The sequence below is a fragment of the Monodelphis domestica genome, chromosome 5, assembly GCF_027887165.1.
Source record: "Monodelphis domestica isolate mMonDom1 chromosome 5, mMonDom1.pri, whole genome shotgun sequence".
Lineage (NCBI taxonomy): Eukaryota > Metazoa > Chordata > Mammalia > Didelphimorphia > Didelphidae > Monodelphis > Monodelphis domestica.
The window spans coordinates 265,866,151-265,889,723 of record NC_077231.1 but is presented as its reverse complement, the minus strand read 5'-3'; the positions used below and the strand labels follow the sequence as shown (position 1 = coordinate 265,889,723).

The 23,573-nt window shown below is 34.5% G+C and overlaps 1 protein-coding gene across 2 annotated transcripts in view; it reads left to right on the top strand.

The window, feature by feature from the left end:
* Nucleotides 1-23,573, top strand: part of PLXDC2 (plexin domain containing 2) — a 596,178-nt gene that overhangs the window by 395,268 nt on the left and 177,337 nt on the right. For both annotated transcript variants that reach the window (XM_007504898.3, XM_056800138.1), the window contains one exon: nt 11,101-11,223. In XM_007504898.3, the coding sequence (XP_007504960.2) occupies nt 11,101-11,223 (123 nt within the window). The remainder of the gene's footprint in view (nt 1-11,100; nt 11,224-23,573) is intronic.

The window sequence follows — 23,573 nt, the reverse complement described above, 5'->3', positions numbered from 1 at the left end:
AGGACAGGATTAACAAATTTACTTTGCTGAATCTGGGGATTTTCAACCCCAAAGATATCCCAGGCAGAGAGGGCCCTGGACACATTGTATCTGCTGCTACCTTGGCTCTGGAGACCTCTACTGACCCAGAGCAAGAGATTAAAGGAGTAGACACATAGACTCTATGGGTTCTAGGCCCTAAGGGCAAAAACTCAGGTCTCCTTTCTAAAAAAACCATGGGATTTTGGGGGCCATAGAACTATGGATTAGAAAATTTCTCTGTCTGGGGTTGTAGCAGTTAGAGGGGGGAGATTAATGAAGGAGAGCTCAACAATAATTAGGGTTGCTCAGGAACTTGGACCCCATCACCTGTGGTCACTCTCAGGAGAGTGGAGTCCCTGGTTGCTTCTGTAGGGGGAGGTTGGCTGTGTGGAGTTGCAGTTGCAGAACTATCCATTGGTTCTGGTTAGAGCACCTGAGGTCAATCATGGACTGGTCTTTGGGCAGGGGTCTGGACTGGAAGTACATCTGAAATTGTATTATAAAAACTGACATAATTCAGTAGGACCAAGAAAAAAAAAACCCAAATCCCAAAATCTGAGGAAATATACCTCAAACCAATATAAATCATGGAACACCAGCAAAAAGCCAAAAATTAAGTCTATTGTCCTGGCTGTGAAAATTACAATATATAAATAAAAATGGGCAAGCAAAGGAGAAGAAAGAACCAAACTACTGAAAGCTATTTTGGTAACAAAGAAGACCTTGGCTCCCACTCAGTGGACAGTGAAATAAAAACATCTACTACAAAAACAGGAAAGAAATATAATAAATGGCCACAATCTCAAAAAGAACTTTTAGAAGAGCTTTTAAAAGACCTGAAAAACAAATGAGAGAGATTGAGGAAAAATTAGAAAAAAAATGAATAATGCAAGGAAATCAATAAAATTATGAAAGATGACCCAAGTGAAAATTTAAAAAAAAAAAGGATCCAAAAAACACTGAAGAAAATAATCTGTTGACAACTAGAATTGGAAAAGGTAAAGCTAATAATTTCCTAAGATGACAAGAAATAATAAAGCAAAATTAAAAGAATTAAATAATATGAGAATATGAAGCATCTTATCACAAAAACAACTAACCTAAACAACTGATAAATGAGAGACAATATAAGAAATGTTAGCTCCCAGAAAATTAAGGTTTAAAAAAAGAGTTTACTACTTTTTACAAACCTATTTCCTTTAATGCTTAGCTCATGTGAACTTCATGTAATCTTTTCTCATTCCCTAAAGTGCTACTGTCTCTTGCCAATAAAGTACAGACTGTAAGGGGAAATTTTAGGGTTGTTACTTAATCTAATTTTTATTGGTCACCAGGGAATATCCCAAATAAAAATACACAAGTCAATTTGGAAATTTTATGGTGGTTTAATTAATATAGAGGGAAGGAATTAAGGAGAAGAGAGAGGGAAGGGGTTTAGGATTTCTTCCGCATGGCCTGTGCCAGGAGGAGTTCAAAGACCTCCACCACAAGGTCTTTTCAGAAGGTTAGAGGCTTTCCTAAGAGGATAGTATTTTGGAAGGTAAAGGAGAAAAGAATCAGCCTAAACTCCTAGAGAGCTCAGAGAAGAAGCCTCACCTGCTGATTAATAGACAAATTATAGATATGATCCTATTTTTTCACTATTAATTATCCAAAAAGTATTTTTAAATGCTTACTATATGCAAGGTCTCTAACTGTTGATGATACAATGGTAAACAAGAGATAATTCAAACACTTCAAAATTTTTAGAGTCTAGCAAGGGAGATGATTTGCCTTATTTTAGCTATGTATCAATCTCTATATGTATTATGCATAGATATAAATAGATATATGATGTGTGCATGAGAGAGAGAGAGACACAGACATTAGATTGGAGGTTGGAAGTAACCTGATATAAATCTGATCCTGAAGTTTTTGGTACACTAAGAAAGGGGCAGAGTATGTATGAGATCTGAATGAATGCAAAGGGATAGTGACCTAAAGCACAATAGAAGGGTAGAATGAGTTGAATTCAACAGAATGAAATTTTCAACACCAAATTTGTCAAGCACATTTTCAGAATATTCCTACTGTTATATTTATTGAAAAGATGAGGGGATTGAAAAAACAGGGTATAAAGGGAGGTCTATAATAGGATATGGAGTTTAAGGGGAGATAGGGGATATTGCTCTGTGAGGCAAAGGAGAGAGGTGCCCCCTGCCGAGAGGAAGCATCAGGGGTCTGAGAAGGACTGTATGTCTTGAATGACTTATCTGACTTATCCACTTATCTGACTGTGAATTCAAATAATATAAAGTAATATAATATAATATAATAACCTATTATTATATTAGATATATTATAATATATAATTTATATTATATAATAATATAAAGTTTAATAACCAGTTAGGATTGGAGTTTTTTCCTCAGTTACAGAGCTGAGGCCAGGCCTCATAGGCTCCCACTCCTGTCTACTCTATATTTGTCCTCACTTTGTCTAATTTAGAATCTTAGCAGTAGACAGAAAGCAAACAAGACACTTCTAATCTTCAGAAGTGATTGGGCCTGAATCTTTGGGCTGAACCAAGAAGAGACATGCCACTACAGACTGGGCTAAATGAGCTCCTCCCTCCTCCCACACCCAGAAGGAAGTAAAGCCGGGCAGGAAGGAAATGTTAGTCACAAGACCCAACTGCCCCTCCCAGCAGGAAGGAAGTGCTAGTCACAAGACCCAACTCCCACTCCCAGTTGCCCCTTACCCCACTAACTGTCAGTCTTGTTTCCTTTCCACACTACAGAAATCTACTTAGCCTTCTTTTTGTTTAATAAGGTTAATTTGTAGATGAATGAAATCAAGAAAACATCTTGGCTTCATGGAGACCATCCTCTCCTAGTTTTCCTATTATCTTTCTGACAATCCCTACTCTGTCTCCTTCACTGACATCTAGCTCTTCTTTAGTCTCTCTTTATGTGGCTGTGTTTTTAAATTAAATGTTTTTACATTTTAAACAACATGTTTTCAACTATTTCAACTCCTTCACCTCCCACCACCATAGAAGCTATCACCGAACAAAATATATGCGTATATATAAATTATGTATTTCTTTATTTTCTATTTATTAGTTCTTTCTCTGGAAGTAGACTTTCAAAAGTTAATGTTCAAATATTAATTCTGTAGCTCTATAGAATGTTCTCTTGGTTCTGTTCATTTTATCTTCATTACTTCATATAGATCTTTCTAGATTTATTAAATTAATCTGCTTATTAAGTCTTATGGCACAGTAGTATTCCATCAAAATTATATACTCCAATTTGTTCAGCCATTCCCTCAATTGATAGACATCCTCTCTCAATCTTAAGTCATTTGCCACCACAAAAGGAGTATCTATAAATATTTTAGAACCTATAGCTTCTTTTCCTTTTCCCTGATCTCCTTGAGATATAGACCCAACAATGGTATTGCTGGTTCCAAAGGTATACACAGTTTTGTAACTCCCTGGCCATAATTTCAAGTTGCTATCCAAGTAGTTGGATCATTTCAAAGTTCCACCAACAGTGTACTACTATCTCCATTTTTCCATCCTCCCTCCAACATTTGATTTTTTGCCCATTTATCATTTTAGTCAATCTGATAGGTTTGAGATGAAATCTCAGAATTGTTTTGATTTGCATTTTGTAATTTAGATAATTTTCCAGACACTTATAAGCGGCATTTTGGTTCATCTGAAAATTGTTTACATATTTTGCTCATTTATTAATTGGTGTATGGCCTTAATTATTGTAAGTTTGACAAAAATCTGTATATATTTTAGATATGAGGACTCTATCTAAAAATGGTAATTTCCCCCCAAATTTCTGTTTTCTTCCTAATCTTGGCTACATTAGTTTAATATGTGCAGACACTTTTTAACTTAATATAATCAAAATTATCTATTTTATTTCTCACAATGCTCTCTAGTTCTTGCTTATTCATAATACTTATGTTTCTGAAAAACATAATAGTGAGTTCTCCATAGAACTTGTCTGAAATATCTACTCTTGAATCTTACTTTTAGAGGGAAGATGGGTAGGAATTAAAGGAAAACAAAGAAAATTATTAACTTGAGATAGTTAATAGTGTCTTCTTAATATAAGGATTCTGCACCTAATGAAGATAGAAGTTAAATGATATATACATCTGAAGATTTTCACAAAGATCAGGGGGGTATAAAATGACAGTGAAAAGTAGCATAATCTTCAGTGTATTAACTGCATAAAGTATTTGTATTTATTTGTACATTTGAAATATGAAGGGAAAAAATCTTTCATTGAGATTGTACTGAATTCTTTCCCTCCCTAAGAATCCAGTACCTGACGATAGTTGCATTGACTTCAGAAATGCTTGAGCTTTTTCATTTAACAGTTTACATATTACTTCCCAGTGAGCTGTCTGTTCCATTGACAACAGAGTTCTGCCCAGTGGAAACCTCTGTTATGTGAAACCTCTCATTGTATAGTCACTACTGGCAGACAGTTACTTTGCCAGACAACTTACTGAAGCATTTTAATTTTCAAATTAGCAATCATCACAACATATGGTTTTGCTTAGCAGACTGACTAAATTATAAACAGTTAGCTTTTGGCTCATAGTTCGTTCTCTCTCTCTCTCTCTCTCTCTCTCTCTCTCTCTCTCTCTCTCTCTCTCTCTCTCTCTCTCTCTCTCTCTCTCTCTCTCTCTCTCTCTCTCTCTCTCTCTCTCTCCCCTCTCCCCTCTCCCCCTCTCCTTTCCTCTCCCCCCCCCATCTTAACTGCTTCTTGAAATTGAATCTATGTAAAAGACAACAAAGACAAAGTTTTATTTGGGTAGATAATTGATTGGAAGCAGAAAATGTCAAGTCTTTTTGATTCCAGAAGTTATTCTGACTAATTTTAAGCAAAAAATAATTTATAATCCAGGAAACAATTTCTTTTCTCATCAGTGACTGTCCCCATCTAACAACCACCCAATGGTAGACCTCAAGAACAAAATGAGAAAGTTGTTTTGTGGGAGAAGAAAATCATATCATAGAACCAGTCAGTTTCTGTTTCAGCATTTATAGAGTTAAGAGGAATAAGAAATAAAATGAGATATGTATTGTTGTGTTTTATAACGGAGATACTCCATTTAGATCTCAGCATTTAATGTCATGCCAGTAAGAACTGCCAGCTCTCTCCTCTTCCCTTCTGGGTCAGAACCTTAAGTGAAAGATGATTCAATGCAGAATTTTATTTAGCAACTTCAACATTAAAGTTTCACAGGATGGTTCACAGCCAATTACCGGCTCAACATGCTCGCGCTTTACATCGTGACACTTGCTATAAAATGTAGCAACTGCTTGCAATAAACAGAGGGTGATGCTTTATAAGCTCATTATTCTCTCAAACGAGTGAGGAGGGCTTTATTAAATCAGGAATTCCAAACAGAGATGCTTTGGTGAAAGAGATAAAAAGTTTCCCTCTGAGTTGGCTTGATTGGTTGGTTAATTGGCCGGCATTAACAGTAGCCATTAGAATCAGAAATCAAGATGAAATGCCAACAAAGGTAGCGTCTACTTTGCCATAGATTATTAGCAAGTCACAAACATTTAGGTTATCCATGGCTAGTGAGATCAAGCTTAAAAAATGTGAGGTCTCAGACAGAATATTGATATTTGAGGTGGAGTTAATAGGTATAGTTGGATTATTTTTATTTCCCTTTCAGTTATCAGAAGGGAGTAAACTAAATAAATGGTTATATAAATATATTCATTTTTATATATTTATATATATGAAGCACTTTGAGAATCTCAAAGTCCTATATATTTACATGTAGTTCTTCCTTTATATTTATATATTTCATATATAAATATATAAGAAACCCTTTGAAAATCTTAAAGTCCTATATATTTATATATAGTGCTTCCTATATATTTATATATATTTTGTATAAATATAAATATAAAATAAATATAAATATAAAAAATTTATATAAATATAAATATAAAAAATATAAATATATTTTATATATATTATATACACTTGTATACATAAATATATAGGAAACACTTTGAGAATCTCAAAGTCCTATGTATTTGCTGACTATCATAACATTTGGATAACTTTTTATAGTTTATTTAGCTTTCCCTTAAGTACTATCATGTCCTTCAGAAAAAAAGTATAAATATTCCCATTGTACACATCAAAAAATTGAATCTCGGAACTCTACTCAGCTCAGCAAAATGTAATTAATAATGTGCAGAAGTGAAACTAGGGATTTCTAATTGTATTAAAAGTAAAAAATGAACTGTAATGGGTGAAGCAATATAGGGTTCACTTGTCAGAAAATCTTATCAGTTTTAAAATAAACTTTTCAAACAAACTAGTTGGCATATTTTTTTCTGTAGATTTTTTTAATACTTCCTGGTTCACAACAGTGTTTGATATAGTTGTCCTTGCTAGATAAGTGAGTTCTAAATAATCATCATATTAATATCATTAGTCATAGAACACATGATTACTTATTTTATCTTGGGCCTAAAATCAATGGCCCTGAATTTGCTTCTGAATTTACCGACAGCTTGCATTTTAAACTGAAAGTGAAATGCATTATATTGAACTCCAGATTTTGAACCACATCCAATCAAATATGCTTGCGTTAATTTTTTGTATATTTTCTGGATAATCACCTCATTTCTAAATATGGTTTTCTCATATGATCAATCCCATGGTATAATGCATGGTATAATGGGCATATGATTGGGGATGTTGACTTTAAATGATCACTCTATTGCAAATATTAATATAGAAAGAGATTTTGAACAATGATACATGTAAAAGCCAGTGGAATTGCTCGATGGCTCTGGGAGTGGGGAGGGAAAGAACATGAATCATGTAACCATGGAAATATTCTAAATTAATTAAATAAAAAATGAAAAATATAAATATGGTTTTCTATTAGTTTGAAGATAATACATTATATTGCAGAATGATCACAGAGCTGGAAAACAGCCTATAGGGCATCTCACCCAGATAAGGTACAAGGGTCTCAAAAAGGGTAAGCATTTTATTCCAGGTCACAGGTGCATAGTGTATCGTGAAGATTAGAACTCAGGCCTTAGCATTCCAAATCTAATATTATTCCTACTATAAATTTAATTCAAGCTATGAGTGAAAGTCTAATAAGACTGGAAGAAATTATCCAATAAGTTTACTGATGTATGAGTGTATGATAAGGTTTTGGATTTTGCCTAATAACTTGTAAAAAGTGATCATTTTCATATTGAAGTTAGCTGAAATCTTATGAGTTTTCCAAAGACCTAAAATGTCAGCAAAATGTTGTATTATCTAGCAAACTTAGATAAAAGTGGTAGATAAACAAATGGGATATTAATCTAAATTAATCTACTTTTTCAGTGTTTTTAGACCCCAGGGCTCTTTTGAGTTCTGTAACTGGATCTGATTCTTTAGATTAACCAAAGCTTAACTACTACCCTTAAAACACTCTCCACTTTCCCTCTTTTTAAAAATTCAAATAGAAATCCAAGTAGGTTACAGGGTTTGTGGCACAGTAAAATTTTTATTTCTCAGCCATTGAGAGTTCCCCTGATTTTTTAAAACCTTAATTTCTATCTTAGGATTGGCACTAAGTATTTGTTGCAAGGAAGAAGAGTGGTGAGGACTAGGAAACTGGGATTAAATGACATTCTCAGGATGACAGAGCTAGGAAGTGTTGAAAGCCAGACTTGAACCTAGGATCTCCTGTCTCCAGGCAATTACTTAGCTTCCCTTCATCAGATGTTTTCATAGATATGTTTTCTTTTCCTATTTTTAATGAAAGATAAAAAAATAAAATATATATCTTATGAACAAAGCTTCACATTCATTATGGCATTTTTGCTTGTTATTACCTTGAACTCTTGGAACTTAATAAAAAAAAAGAGAAAACAATCATTGGGAGGGCATGGTTTATAGCTTATTTCAAACCAGCAGTAACCAAAGGGGCAAAAACAGCATAACAGACATCATTATATTTCATCAAATCCTTGCCTTTGGAACATTTTCCAGACCCCTCCCACCAAGGAAGGATTAAGTAGTTCAGGAAATTGTATGTCTGGAAAATTCTTCCTTGGCGAAAGGACACAGCAATAAATGATGACTAAAATCCAGAAAGTAGGTCACAGACAGTAGTGAGAGCCATCTTGCCAAATTTATACAGAAAGCAATTCGAAGAGAAGTTCATTTTGCTCTTTCCATTTATTTTAAGCATTAGCAGTGAAGATTAAACATGTAGACTCGGTGCTGGCCATGCTTTTGCAAATCAAGGATGCTCCTCGTTGATTTTCTGTTACCACATCATTTAGAAGGATTCCCTCCTCCCCCCACTGGAAAAATAAATCCTTCAGACAGTATTTCTGATGAAGTTCCCATCCTTTCAGCTTCATACTTTTTACATAAAATAAAACTTTATTTGGCAGCCAATTGAAAATTCCCATTAGGCTAGGTAACTACCTGGGTTTATTCGGAATGGAACTGGATTCTGTTCTCAACTAACCACTCTATAAAGGGGGCATCTAGCTGCCAGTAACATCCATTTTTATGTGAAATTTTGAAGGCATTCCATTAAAAGAAAGGAGAATTCATGACCCAGAGACACAGAAGGTAGTTATTTTTCATGAATGTGATTTTGAGGGTTTGATTCTGGTCTTTGAACATTTGGGGCATAACGGTGGAAATATGGGATTCAGGGGAGGAGTAATAAACATAATGATGCATCTGCCATTGGGAAACTTTCAGAGCAATCATGCATGGGGAAAATCAATGTATAAAAGCTTATAATAAACTGTAAAGAACCTTCTTTCTGGATATTATGTTAATAGACAATAAGAATTAAAATATCATTAAAATAAATACCAGTTACTCATGTCATGAATATAAAAATGTGACCCCAAATGATGTCTGTTTGTGTGTCTCACCCCCCCTTGCTTTCTCACTAGGGAAAATAAATTGAGATTTAAAGGAAGATCTAGTGCCCTAAATAGAAAAGGGAACTAAGTAATGGACAAAACACAACCCACTTCTGTAATTATTTATTATAAAACACCTCATGTTGGAGTTTCTGATGTACATATCAAAAATCCTGGATTAAAGATCATGATTTTGGTTAGAATAGCAGAATAAAATAATGTGAAGTTACATAGATTATAAATAACCTACAGATATAGAAACATATTTTTGTTTAAAAAAATACAGAATCACCAACTTGGAGGCAACATCTGTAAGCATCTGGTCTAATCCTTTCTGAAAATGTCAGTTCTATAAAAGATCTCTGAAATATAATTATCAAGCTTCTACTTCAACAGAAATAATTATGTAGAACTAATCTGCTAATAAGTCCCCCTATCCTATTCAATAAAAAAAATTTAACTATCAATAGTAATAGTGGTGGTAGCAAAGTTACATTTATTCTTATAAAAACTGGAAACTATTTTGTGCACTAAACTATCAACACTCATTCACAGTACATCGAGGTAGTATGGACTAGTGTATAGAGAGCCCTTCTTGCATTCAAGAAATCTGGTTTAAATCTGCCATTTTTAAGACCATAAATTATTGATAAGTTGCCAATTCATATCAATGAAGGTAATTTCTATGTTTTTACATGTGTGAAATCATAACTCTAGACAAAGAAAATGATTTAAGGAAATTAATCTCAATGAAAGGAATAATATTTTACTTTGTATTTTGGTTTTGAATATATTATATATCTATATAGTCAAATTGCAATGATATATACAAAGATATGTGTTTATATGCATATACATATTATAAATACATATACACATATATACTTATAGTTCAGCTTTACCTTCCTAATTAGAACTTTGACTCATAACAAAAATTGCCAGTATTCCTGAGATGACAGTAATGGCAGGTCGCCCAAAATATGGTGGCAAAAAGCCAATTTTAAATTAAAAATTAAAAATTGTCACAGTCAATCCCAAAGTGAATAATTGACTATTGGCTAGAGTTGTAATAGAAGAGACAGTACAAATAATTTCATGGGCAAGTTATTTTGGTTTAAATTCATTATCAGTTAGAACAGGGAACTACCAATATTGTTTTAAAGAGAAGCATAAGTATAGAAATTATATTTTTAAAAATAAGTTTTTATCAGTATTTCCTCTTTTTACATTATCATAGTATCCTTTGTATCCTCCTTCCCAGAAAGTCATGCTTTATAAAAATAGGGGAAAAGAAAATAAAAACCAGCATAACTGTTGAATACATTGAAAAAAATCTGAAAATACATGTAATACCTCTGGATCTCCCATCTCATTAAAAGGGTATGCTGGGGGTGTCTTCTCATATATCTTATTTTAAGTCCCATGTGATCATTATTTCTTTCATTTGCTTTGTTGAACATTGGGATTTTTTTTTACTCAATTTACTAAAACTTTATCAGTTCATATAGATTTTTCCATGGTTCTGTGTATTAATCACAGATATTTTTTCTTACAACAAAGTAATATTTTGTTATATTCAGATGCCATAACTTATTCAACCATACCCTGATTGGTGATTATCTTCTTTGTTTTCCATTTCTAACATTCACAAAAAGTGCTATAAATATTTTGGAATATACAAACACTTTGTTCTTATCAGTGGCTTCTTCCTTAAGATAAACTCAATAAGGAAATTTCTGGTCCAAAGTAGATCTGCTAATACAACCTCATTGCCAGAACTGTAGGAGAGGGAGGAGGGGTACGAGCTTTAGCTCAGGGTGAGTGAACATCAATTTTCAAGTTTGGGGGAATTTACTTTTTTTAACTTCTTTTGGATTGTAGGTGTCCTAAACAATGGAAAAAATGATGTTTTTTTTTTTTTTAATTTTCTATCTAATGCCAAATTTCTCTTTTTGAGTGGTTTGAGATGTTGTAAGGAAAGGGGAAAATGTTTAGTCTGAAATTTTTGGTTCATATGACCCAGAAGTTAGAAATTATATTTTAGTCTTATAGATGGATGATATACTTTGGGATTTTCTTATGTTGTGATGCCTAAATATCTACAAAATTATTTATTCTGTTTCCATTTTTTCTTATAGGTTTCATATATACAGGAGAAATTGTACACCGAATGCTAACAGCCACACAGTACATAGCCCCTTTAATGGCAAATTTTGACCCTAGTGTATCCAGAAATTCAACCATCAGATATTTTGATAATGGTATGTATTTTCTTAGTTTTGTCATTTATTTTGTCAGTTTCAATAACAAATTTTACAAGAAAATGATATTAATTTAAAACCATTTTGTTATTATGTCTATATTAATGTTTAATAGAGGAAAATGAAAAAATTCAATATTTGCCTTTCTTACTTAGATTGAAAGTATAATGCTGAAGAACATACTTTTTTGTCATCAACAATAAAATTTATTAAGTGCCCTTCATCTTTTTGGAGTATTATAGGGAACATCCTCTTCTAATGTAATTATTTAGAATGAACTCTGCAATAGTACATTAAAAATATTATCACAGAGAAATAATGTGCTACTCTTTTAGCATTTATAATTAGCCCTTATAAGAAAGTAAAGTTAAATAAGCTTATTTTGAAGGATCAGTCTGACCATCAATTCAAAACAAGGTGTGGAAATTGTCTATTAATTGTCTATTGATATCTATATCTTTTTAGAGGAGGGAGAGAGAAGATATATACACATAGATGTGATGTCTATATATCTATATATCTATATCTATATATATATATACACACATATTTGTATATATTTTTGTGTCACATATAGAATTGTGTGTATATGTAGATATATACATTCATATATATAGTACCACTCAAGTTGGTAAATAGTCTCCTCCTCCCCAGGAAAAAAAAATCCTCTCCCAAATTTTGTGCATGATTTTGTGAAGCCAGGACCAGTCTCTAGCCCAATTCTTATCCTAAACTTCTGTATCTGAGACTCCCTTCAACCTATAAATAGCACAGATTACCAATTTGCCACTTCATCCCTGCCATCTAGTATCCCCACCTATCAAGACACATGTTTCATTGTCATAACATCTCTTCCCACCCTCTCATCCCAATTTAGTTCTCTTCTACCCCTAACCATTGCCAACCATCTCTGCCCTACCACCCACTGGAGTATTAGGAATCCATGCTTTAGTCTGAGTACTTTCTTTGTCTCTCCTCTTTTTATTTTCTACTTTGTTCTAATAAACTCAAACATAACTTTCTTCTGAATAAATACAATAAAATAAGAGGGAAAAGGACTATTAATAGTCATAAAATTATAAATAATTGATAAAAATTAAAAATGGATGATTAATTATTATTTGGTAAAAAATTGTTGGGAAAATTGGAAAGTGGTTTTGCAGAAACTAGATTTACACCAATATCTTTTTCACCATTTCCCAAGATAAGATCAAAATGGATAGCAGACATAGTATAAAGCTAGTATAAATAAATTATCGTAATAGAGAATGTTACCTATAAGTTAAATAGATAGAAGAATTTATGAATAAACTAGAGATAGGATGCATTGTAAAATGTAAAATGGATAATTTTGAAGACATTAAATTATTTTTAACAAATTAAATAAGTGTAACCAAAATTAGAAGGAATGAAATACATTGGGCAACATTTTATAGTTTCTCAGAGAGAGCACATATTAAAGATGTATAGAGAATTTTGTCAAATATATAAGAATATGAGTCATTCTCAATTGATAAAAATGATAATTATGATAATTAGTATTTATATAGCACTTTAAAGGCTTGCAAAAAGTGCATCATAGCTCTCTACTTTTATCTTCACCATAACCCTGAGTGATAAGTATTGTTATCACTGTTACAGATGAGGAAACTGAGGCAGATAGAGATTAACTAACACCCAGAGTGACAAAATTAGTAAGTGTCTGAGGATGGATTTTGAACATAGATGTTCCTGATATCAAGTCCAATGCTCCATTCCCCACACCACATTCATTATTCTCTCACATCTGGTCAACCCTTCTTTGATAACCCCTTCCTTAAAGAACAAGAGCAGGAATCAGAGTGCTTCTTGAATCTTCCTGATAATTCCAAATAATCATTCTTCTATCAAAAGAAAATGAACTCCCTTGGCATAAATTCTATTTAACTTCTAAATTGTGTTCTTGGTGCCTAACACAATGCTTAGTTTGTAGCAGGCCCTTAATAAATATTTGCTAATTGAGTCAAAGAATCAAAGTGTTAGCATTGGAAGATACCTCAGAAGCTCTCCAGCCCTCTGCACCCAAAATATCAATAATAATCATCTAGAAATATGTATTGTATGGTAAACATATGCAACCTATATCATAATATCTGCTGTCTTTGGGATGGGTAAAAAGGAGGAATGGAGTGTAGGGAGAGAACATATATCACAAATGTCAGAAAATGATTGTTAAAAATTATATTGATATTTATCTGGATTTTTAAAAAATAAAAATAATTTAATCTAGAATCTATATTTAAAAAGGTTATCTAATCAATTATATATTTACCTTAATTTATTCTCACAACAACCTTGTGAGTCTATTTTTACTCCATTTTACCAATAAGGAAATTTGGACTGAGAAAAAATAAGTGACTTGTCTGTAGCCTCATAAATTATAAAAATTAATGGTGAAAACTTTAGTGACTTACCTAGTCCCTTAATAATAAGTATCTGGAAAAACTATTTGAACTCAGTCTTTCTTGTTTCCAAATCCATAACTCTGTCTTCTATGTTATCTACCTAATTAATGATCTTAACATATTCAAAAAGAGAGACTCCAACTTTTGACTCAGGTTGTCTACCTGGAGGCACTATCTTCAACTGATATCCATTCATGACTGGGGTTAGCTACTCCAGTGATGCCTTTTCTGCCACATTTTAATCTTAGAGAAGCAGCATGCTGAATGAAAGGATTACCTAACAATGGAGAGATTCTCCAAAACTCCTTTCAAATTCAAATTCAAAAAAGATACCTTAAAACCAAAATATTGAGAACGCCTCTTTAGTGAAATCCACTGCAATGTGAAACAGGTTTAATTACCATCTTAAAAAAGCAAAGTTGTTGAAAATTCATAGTGTTGAACCTATGAAATACAGCTGAATAGACAGCTTATTGAGCTAATTTATAATTGTATTGACAAAATTCTGAGAGCAAGGATGAATCAACTCACAAGGAATCTAAAGGAAGAAAGGGAAAATACCAAAAGTATGGGAAATATCTCTGGTTTTATTTGAGAGAGGGGAAAAAAAGACAATCAAAAGAACTAATATTGACACAGATACCTACTTTTCCATTTAAATGTAGAAATTGTGAGTCAAATTGGTCCAATTTTGAGGACGATGATAATTATAATACTAGCTTCCTCCCTCTGCTACTTAATATCTGTGTGGCATTCAACAAGTCACTTAATCTATATTGCTCAGTTTCTTCATCTGTAAAATGAATGAGCTGAGTTAGAAGTCCTCTGTGGTCCCTTCCAACTTTAAAACAATGATCTTAGGATCCAATAATTCATTGTCCCTTTTAACCTTATTTATACTTTTTTTGTTTTTAATTTATTATTTAATTTTATTATTTTCTAGGTTAAATGTAGATACAATTATAATAGTAATTTTAATAGTAGTTTTGATATTTTATAATCCATGTTCTCTCCCTTGCTCCATCACTTCCTACTCCCTAAGATGACATGTAATATACCGGTTATACGTCTGTTATCATGCAGTACATATTTCCATGGTCATCATGTTGCGAAAAAATACCCAAGCTGCTTCTGTTCCCCCTCCAAAAAAAAAAAAAACAACCCATGAACAAGTAAAGTGAAAAATGATATGCTTCTTTTTGCATTCAGACTCGCTCAGTTCCTTTTATGGTGGCCCATTTCACATCTACTATTTCTACTCTGCTAGTCTACTGACTTGGCATTTCTTGGGAAATCCATATACACATCTACTCTCTTCCTTTTCTGTTTTCATTCCTGAGGCCATGGAAGAAGATAGAAATCTGTGTTACTTAGATATAGGACACATTTAAGCTTTCCTCCCACCTGAACTGGTCCCATATGGCTTTCTAGGAGTCTTTTATTCACCACTTAGTCTCATTTACATTCCCTACATTGACTATTCTAATTCTTTTTCTCATCCCACACCATACTCATTCTCAGCAGATGAACTCACTTTCCTTTTTGTTTTTTTTTTTTTTAAAGAATGAGGTAATTTGAAATAAACTCCTTTATCTACCAGACTTCATATCTCAAAACTTCTGTCTTTGCCCATTTTTTCCAGTTTCTAAGGAAAAAGTGGTTCACTTCCTTGCCAAAGCTAAAACCTTCCTTTGCTTAGCTATTTCATACTATTCCATTCTTGTTTCTCCCACAACTTTGCTCTATCAATTGTACTACTTCTTTCTTGTTCTTTCTGCTTCTCTTTTTTTACTGGCCCCTTCCTTTCTCCTTCTAAATTATTTCTGTTCTTTCCTACCTTACAAAATATAAATATTTGCATGCATATTTCCCCACAGAGACACATATGCTTCATATTCACATTTATACTCCCTCATTTACTCCTTTGAGTGGGTCCTAATAGCCAAACTATTTTCTTATGCCTTTTTTCTCCTTTACCATGAAACATTAAGCAGAAATAGTCTTTATTCACCTCCCGTGCTTTATCACCCATTTTCTGCTCAAACCTCTGCATTGCCTCCTTTAATTAGATCTCTGCTAGGATTGCTGTACATTTGACCTTGCTCTCTTTCCACTGCTTGGTTTTTATTGTTATCAACATGCTCTTCTGAAATAAAAATGGCTTCAGGTTATCAGTCTGACCACTCTTTCTTAGCTTCCCTTCCATGTTCTTTTTTCCCCCTTCCTCTCCCAGGTGTTAAAATCCACAAAGGCATTGTCTCATATTCTTCTTTTCCTTTGGAAAAAAAATTCCCCTTTTCTGTGTTCCAGGGGTCACTTCTATGCAAATGAGTCCCAGTCCTCTGTGTCTAACACCATGTTCTCCCCAACATTTAGTCTTCTATTTTCAACTACAGGTTATTCAATATTTCCTGCCTTCATATTTCAAATTCAGTATGCTAAAAACTAAAACAAATATTACCAATAAAATTGAGCATCTTGAATTATCTGTTTATGTTGATGGTACCAACCTTCTCTTAGTCACTCAAGCACAAAAATCAGGAGATTGTCTTTCTCCCTGTGGCTCCATTCTTTCCCAAATTAGTCTCTATACAGGACTGTCTAAGTCACAGTGGGCACATATGTTCATATTCATAGAGTTTTACATATATGATGGCATCTGAACTTAACTTTATCTTATAGTTCTCTTTTCCTTAGTACTCTTCACTGATGTTCTCTGTCCTAAAAAAATAAATACTTTCTGTACATAGTAATAATAATAAATATGATTTATATATTTAAAAAGTAAATACTTCATTCTAGCATTAAATACTCTCTGCAGTCTTACTCAAAATCTACCTTTTCTACTTTTTATATAATTCCCATTTCATACACTTTCTCTGAAAAACTAAAGTACTATTCCTTTACTTAGGTCATTTTACTCTCCCCTATATAAAATACATCTACTAGTGCTGTTCTTTGTGCCTGAAATAAACTATTTTTATCAGAATCCCTCTTTTACTTGAAAACCAACTTCTTGTTTTAACTTTTCTGACAATCTTTCCAAGCTAGAAATATTTCCTTCTTACTCAAATCATTCACTTCTTTCTCTTATTTCTCATATGCACATATATCATAAAATGTTATAGCAATTTTGTAGGTTTCATCTCTCTTTAAGAATGTTAATAGGACTTCCGGGTAATCATGGCTGCAATCTAGACGCGGCACGTTTCCTCTCCCCAGCACCGAACGAAATAGACTACATCAAAGGAGCATAAAATCACCTTTGGAGGAACAGAAGGACTCCCCAGTACCCCACAGAGGCAAAGGTACGTGGGGCTTGAACATTTCCACACTAAAATAAGAAGGAAAAGCTTGCACAGAAAAGTGAACTGAGCCGCCCTTCCCCCACCCCACCTCCCCCACTAAACCAGAGTGAGCTACCTGAGCGCTCACCGGGACAGCGAGTGAGTGGGGAGCGTCTCTGTCTGGGGGGGCACTCCAGGGTCCTTGGGATCTGGGGACTGCCAGGAAAAAACGTCTCAGGGCGCTTTCACTGGAGAAGCCAGCGGACTTCGGGCGGGCTGCGCTGAACAAGGCGCACGGATTATCTGGGCGGAGCTGAATACCTGGGCTCGGAGGCTGGGAAGAACTAGTCTGAAGCAACCTAAATTCACAGAAAAACCACTCTTATAACCCAGACCCCAGACCAAAAAGGAAAGGGAAATAAAACCACCAAAGGGATGGCTCACATGGCCCAAAATCAAGCCTCCAGGAAGAAAGGGAAAAAAGTGACTATTGAAAACTTTTATGGTGGAAGTACCCAAGGGAAAGAGGAGAATGAAGAGGAAATCCAAAAAAATTCAGAACACGCCTCCCAAAATGGAAACTATCAACAAGCTCTGGAAGATCTCAAACTGGAACTTATCCAAAAGATGGAAACCTTCTGGAAAGAAAAATGGGAGAAAGAGATCAGCTGTCTGACAGATAAGACTGCTCAATTGGAAAAAGAACTCGAAGCAGCCAATACAAGGGCAGACAAGGCTGAAAAGCAAATCCAGTCCCTAATGACCAGAATTAAGGACCTCGAAGAAAGTGAGATGATAAAACAGCAAGAATCAATAAAGCAAACCCAAACAATTAATGAATTGGAAGAAAACAGAAAATATCTCACTGAGAAGGTCACGGACCTGGAGAACAGAGGAAGACGAGAAAATCTCCGTATCATCGGTCTCCCAGAAAAACCAGAGGTAAACAACAAATTGGATTTTATTCTAGAGGAGATTATAAAAGAAAATTGCCCCCACGTTCTGGAGCAAGGGGGCAAAATAGAAATAGAAAGGATTCATAGAACACCTTCTATACTAAATCCCCAAAAGACAACGCCTAGGAATGTAATTGCCATATTCAAGAGCTTCCAAGTAAAGGAGAAAATCCTACAAGAAGCCAAGAAGAGGAGCTTCAGATACAAGGGGGCTCCCATAAGGATCACACATGACTTAGCGGCTAACACACTAAGAGACCGCAAAGCATGGAACACGATATTTAGAAAGGCAAGAGAGCTGGGTCTCCAACCAAGAATCAACTACCCAGCAAAACTGACTATATACTTCCAGGGGAAAGTATGGGCATTCAACAAAATAGAAGATTTCCAAGCATTTGCTAAGAAAAGACCAGAGCTCTGTGGAAAGTTCGATATCCAAGCACAGAAAGCAAGAGAAACATGAAAAGGTAAATATGAAAGAAAGGGAAAAGGAGATAAATCTTATCTTTCTCTTTAAGTCAAACTCTCTTCTATAAGGACTACATTTACATCTAATTATATATATTAATATGTGGGGAAAATGTTTTGTGTAACTCTCATAAATTGTATCATCATAAGAGTAGTTAGAAGAAACATGCATAGGGAAAGATTGGGGAATCAAGAAGATTTGGGGAAAGTTGGGGCAAAAAAAGGAAAAGGGAGGGGGGAACCGTGATAATACTAAGATTAACTTCAAGAAATAGGGGGGGAATCAATAGAATAAACTTTCCCATATAAAGATACACATGGGAAGGGGAGGGGAAGAACTCTCATATGAGAAGGAGAGGAAGAGAGCTTGAAGTGGAAGTACTTAAACCTTACTCTCAGTGAAATCAAATCTGAGAGGGAAGAACATCTAGATCCAGTGGGATCCTGAATTCTATCTTATCCATTAGGGCAAGAAAGAAAGGAAAATTAAGGAGGGGGAGGGGGGAGGGAGCACAAAAAGGGAGGGAAGGAGAGGGGGGAGGGGAAGGGAGCATAAAAAGGGAGGGGCTAGAAAGGGAAGCATCTCAAGGGAGGGGACTAGGGGGACTGACCTAAAGTAAATCACTGGTTCAAAAGGAGAAAGCTAAAGAAGAAAGGTCAGAACTAGGGGAAGACATCAAAATGCCAGCGAATCCACAAATAACAATCATAACTTTGAACGTGAATGGGATGAACTCACCCATAAAACGCAGACAAATAGCAGATTGGATTAGAAAACAAAACCCTACCATATGTTGTCTTCAAGAAACACATATGAGACGGGTTGACACTCACAAGGTTAGAATTAAAGGTTGGAGTAAGACCTTTTGGGCCTCAACCGATAGAAAGAAGGCAGGAGTTGCAATCATGATATCTGACAAAGCCAAAGTACAAATAGACCTGATCAAAAGGGACAGGGAAGGCAAATATATTCTGCTAAAAGGAAGTATAGACAATGAGGAAATATCACTAATCAACATGTATGCACCAAATGGTATAGCATCCAAATTTTTAATAGAGAAACTAGGAGAATTGAAGGAGGAATTAGACAGTAAAACCATATTAGTGGGAGACTTGAACCAACCACTATCAAATTTAGATAAATCAAATCAAAAAATAAATAAGAAAGAGGTAAAAGAGGTGAATGAAATCTTAGAAAAATTAGAATTAATAGACATATGGAGAAAAATAAATAGGGACAAAAAAGAATACACCTTCTTTTCAGCACCACATGGCACATTCACAAAAATAGATCATACACTAGGTCATAGAAACATGGCACTTAAATGCAGAAAAGCAGAAATATTAACTGCAGCCTTTTCAGATCACAAGGCAATTAAAATATTGATCGGCAAGGGTACATGGAGACCCAAATCAAAAATTAATTGGAAATTAAATAACATGATACTCCAAAACCATTTAGTTAGAGAAGAAATCATAGAAACAATTAACAATTTCGTTGAAGAAAATGACAACGGCGAAACATCCTTTCAAACCTTATGGGATGCAGCCAAGGCAGTACTTAGAGGAAAATTCATATCCCTGAGTGCATATATTAACAAATTAGGGAGGACAGAGACCAAGGAACTGGAAATGCAAATCAAAAAACTTGAGAATGAACAAATTAAAAACCCCCAGAAGAAAACCATACTAGAGATCCTAAAAATTAAGGGAGAAATTAATAAAATAGAAAGTGACAGAACTATTGAGCTAATAAACAAGACTAGAAGCTGGTACTTTGAAAAAACAGACAAAATAGACAAAGTACTGGTTAATTTAATTAAAAAAAGGAAAGAAGAAAGGCAAATTAATAGCATCAAGGATGAAAAGGGGGATCTCACCTCAAATGAAGAGGAAATTAAGGCAATCATTAAAAACTACTTTGCCCAACTATATGGCAATAAATTTACCAATCTAGGTGATATGGATGAATATTTACAAAAATATAAATTGCCTAGACTAACAGAAGAAGAAATAGTTTTCTTAAATAATCCCATATCAGAAATTGAAATCCATCAAGCCATCAAAGAACTGCCTAAGAAAAAATCCCCAGGGCCTGATGGATTCACCAGTGAATTCTATCAAACATTCAGAGAACAGTTAACCCCAATATTACACAAACTATTCGACATAATAAGCAAAGAGGGAGTCCTACCAAACTCCTTTTATGACACAAGCATGGTACTAATTCCAAAGCCAGGCAGGCCAAAAACAGAGAAAGAAAACTATAGGCCAATCTCCCTAATGAATATAGATGCAAAAATCTTAAATAGGATACTAGCAAAAAGACTCCAGCAAGTGATTAGAAGGGTCATCCACCATGATCAAGTAGGATTCATACCAGGGATGCAGGGCTGGTTCAACATTAGGAAAACTATCCACATAATTGACCACATCAACAAGCAAACCAACAAGAATCACATGATTATCTCAATAGATGCAGAAAAAGCCTTTGATAAAATACAACACCCATTCCTACTAAAAACACTAGAAAGCATAGGAATAGAAGGGTCATTCCTAAAAATAATAAACAGTATATATCTAAAACCATCAGCTAATATCATCTGCAATGGGGATAAACTAAATCCATTCCCATTAAGATCAGGAGTGAAACAAGGATGCCCATTATCACCTCTATTATTTGACATTGTATTAGAAACACTAGCAGTAGCAATTAGAGAAGAAAAAGAAATTGAAGGCATCAAAATAGGCAAGGAGGAGACCAAATTATCACTCTTTGCAGATGACATGATGGTCTACTTAAAGAATCCTAGAGATTCAACCAAAAAGTTAATTGAAATAATCAACAACTTTAGCAAAGTTGCAGGATACAAAATAAACCCACATAAGTCATCAGCATTTCTATATAATTCCAACACAGCTCAGCAGCAAGAACTAGAAAGAGAAATCCCATTCAAAATTACCCAAGACAAAATAAAATACTTAGGAATCTATCTCCCGAGACAAACACAGGATCTATATGAACACAACTACAAAACACTTTCCACACAACTAAAACTAGACTTGAACAATTGGAAGAACATTAACTGCTCATGGGTAGGACGAGCCAATATAATAAAAATGACCATCCTACCCAAACTCATCTATCTATTTAGTGCCATACCCATGGAACTCCCAAAAATTTTTTTTACTGATTTAGAAAAAAACATAACAAAGTTCATTTGGAAAAACAAAAGATCAAGGATACCCAGGGAATTAATGAAAAAAAATACAAAGGAAGGGGGTCTTGCAGTCCCAGATCTCAGACTATATTATAAAGCAGCGGTCATCAAAACAATTTGGTACTGGCTAAGAGACAGAAAGGAGGATCAGTGGAATAGACTGGGGGCAAGCAACCTCAGCAAGACAGTATATGACAAACCCAAAGATCCCAGCTTTTGGGACAAAAATCCACTATTTCATAAAAACTGTTGGGAAAATTGGAGGACAGTGTGGGAAAGATTAGGCTTAGATCAACACCTCACACCCTACACCAAGATAAATTCAAAATGGATGAATGACTTGAACATAAAGAAAGAAACTATAAGAAAATTAGGCGAACACAGAATAGTATACATGTCAGACCTTTGGGAAGGGAAATACTTCAAAACCAAGCAAGAATTAGAAAGAATTACAAAATGCAAAATAAATAATCTGGATTACATCAAATTAAAAAGTTTTTGTACAAACAAAACCAATGTAACCAAAATCAGAAGGGTAGCAACAAATTGGGAAACAATCTTCATAAAAACCTCTGACAAGGGTTTAATTACTAAAATTTATAAAGAACTAAATCAATTGTACAAAAAATCAAGCCATTCTCCAATTGACAAATGGGCAAGGGACATGAACAGGCAATTCTCAGCCAAAGAAATCAAAACTATTAATAAGCACATGAAAAAGTGCTCTACATCTCTTATAATCAGAGAGATGCAAATCAAAACAACCCTGAGGTATCATCTCACACCTAGCAGATTGGCTAACATGACAGCTATGCAAAGTAATGAATGCTGGAGGGGATGTGGCAAAGTGGGGACATTAATTCATTGCTGGTGGAGTTGTGAATTGATCCAACCATTCTGGAGGGCAATTTGGAACTATGCCCAAAGGGCGATAAAAGACTGTCTGCCCTTTGATCCAGCCATAGCACTGCTGGGCTTGTACCCCAAAGAGATAATGGACAAAAAGACTTGTACAAGAATATTCATAGCTGCGCTCTTTGTGGTGGCCAAAAATTGGAAAATGAGGGGATGCCCCTCAATTGGGGAATGGCTAAACAAATTGTGGTATATGTTGGTGATGGAATATTATTGTGCTAAAAGGAATAATAAAGTGGAGGAATTCCATGTGAACTGGAACAACCTCCAGGAAGTGATGCAGAGCGAAAGGAGCAGAACCAGGAAAACATTATACACAGAGACTGATACATTGTGGTACAATCGAAGGTGATGGACTTCTCCATAAGTATCAATGCAATTTCCCTGAACAATCTGCAGGGATCTAAAAAAAAAAATACTACCCACAAGCAGAGGATAAACTGTGGGAGTAAAAACACCGCTGAAAAGCAACTGCTCGACCACAGGGTTGGAGGTGATAAGACTGAGGAGAGACTCTAAATGAACACTATAATGCAAACTCCAACAACAGGGAAATGGGTTCGAGTCAAGAACACATGTGATAACCAGTGGAATCATGCGTCGGCTATGGGAGAGGGAAAGGCGGGGGGGGGGGGGGAGGGGAGGAAAAGAAAACGATCTTTGTTTCCAGTGAATAATGTATGAAAACGACCAAATAAAATAATATTAAAATTAAAAAAAAAAAAACAGGAAAAAAAAAAAAGAATGTTAATAACCTGAGGGCAAAGACTACACACCTACACTCATGGGTGGACATATATGCATACTTGGATTTATGTATACATATACAAATATATGTATAAATCCATGTATATATGGATATATATACCCATGTCTATATCCCTAGTATCTAGCACAGCTCCAATGTTGGTTCTTTAATATATCCCAATTGGATTTAATATAATTGAGTAAACATATATAAGTGGACCTTACAGGAATGATCAAACAAAACAATTAACAACATTTTTTGGTAGTTAACATGGGATAAAATGATACAGTCTGAATAGAAGTGAAATATAG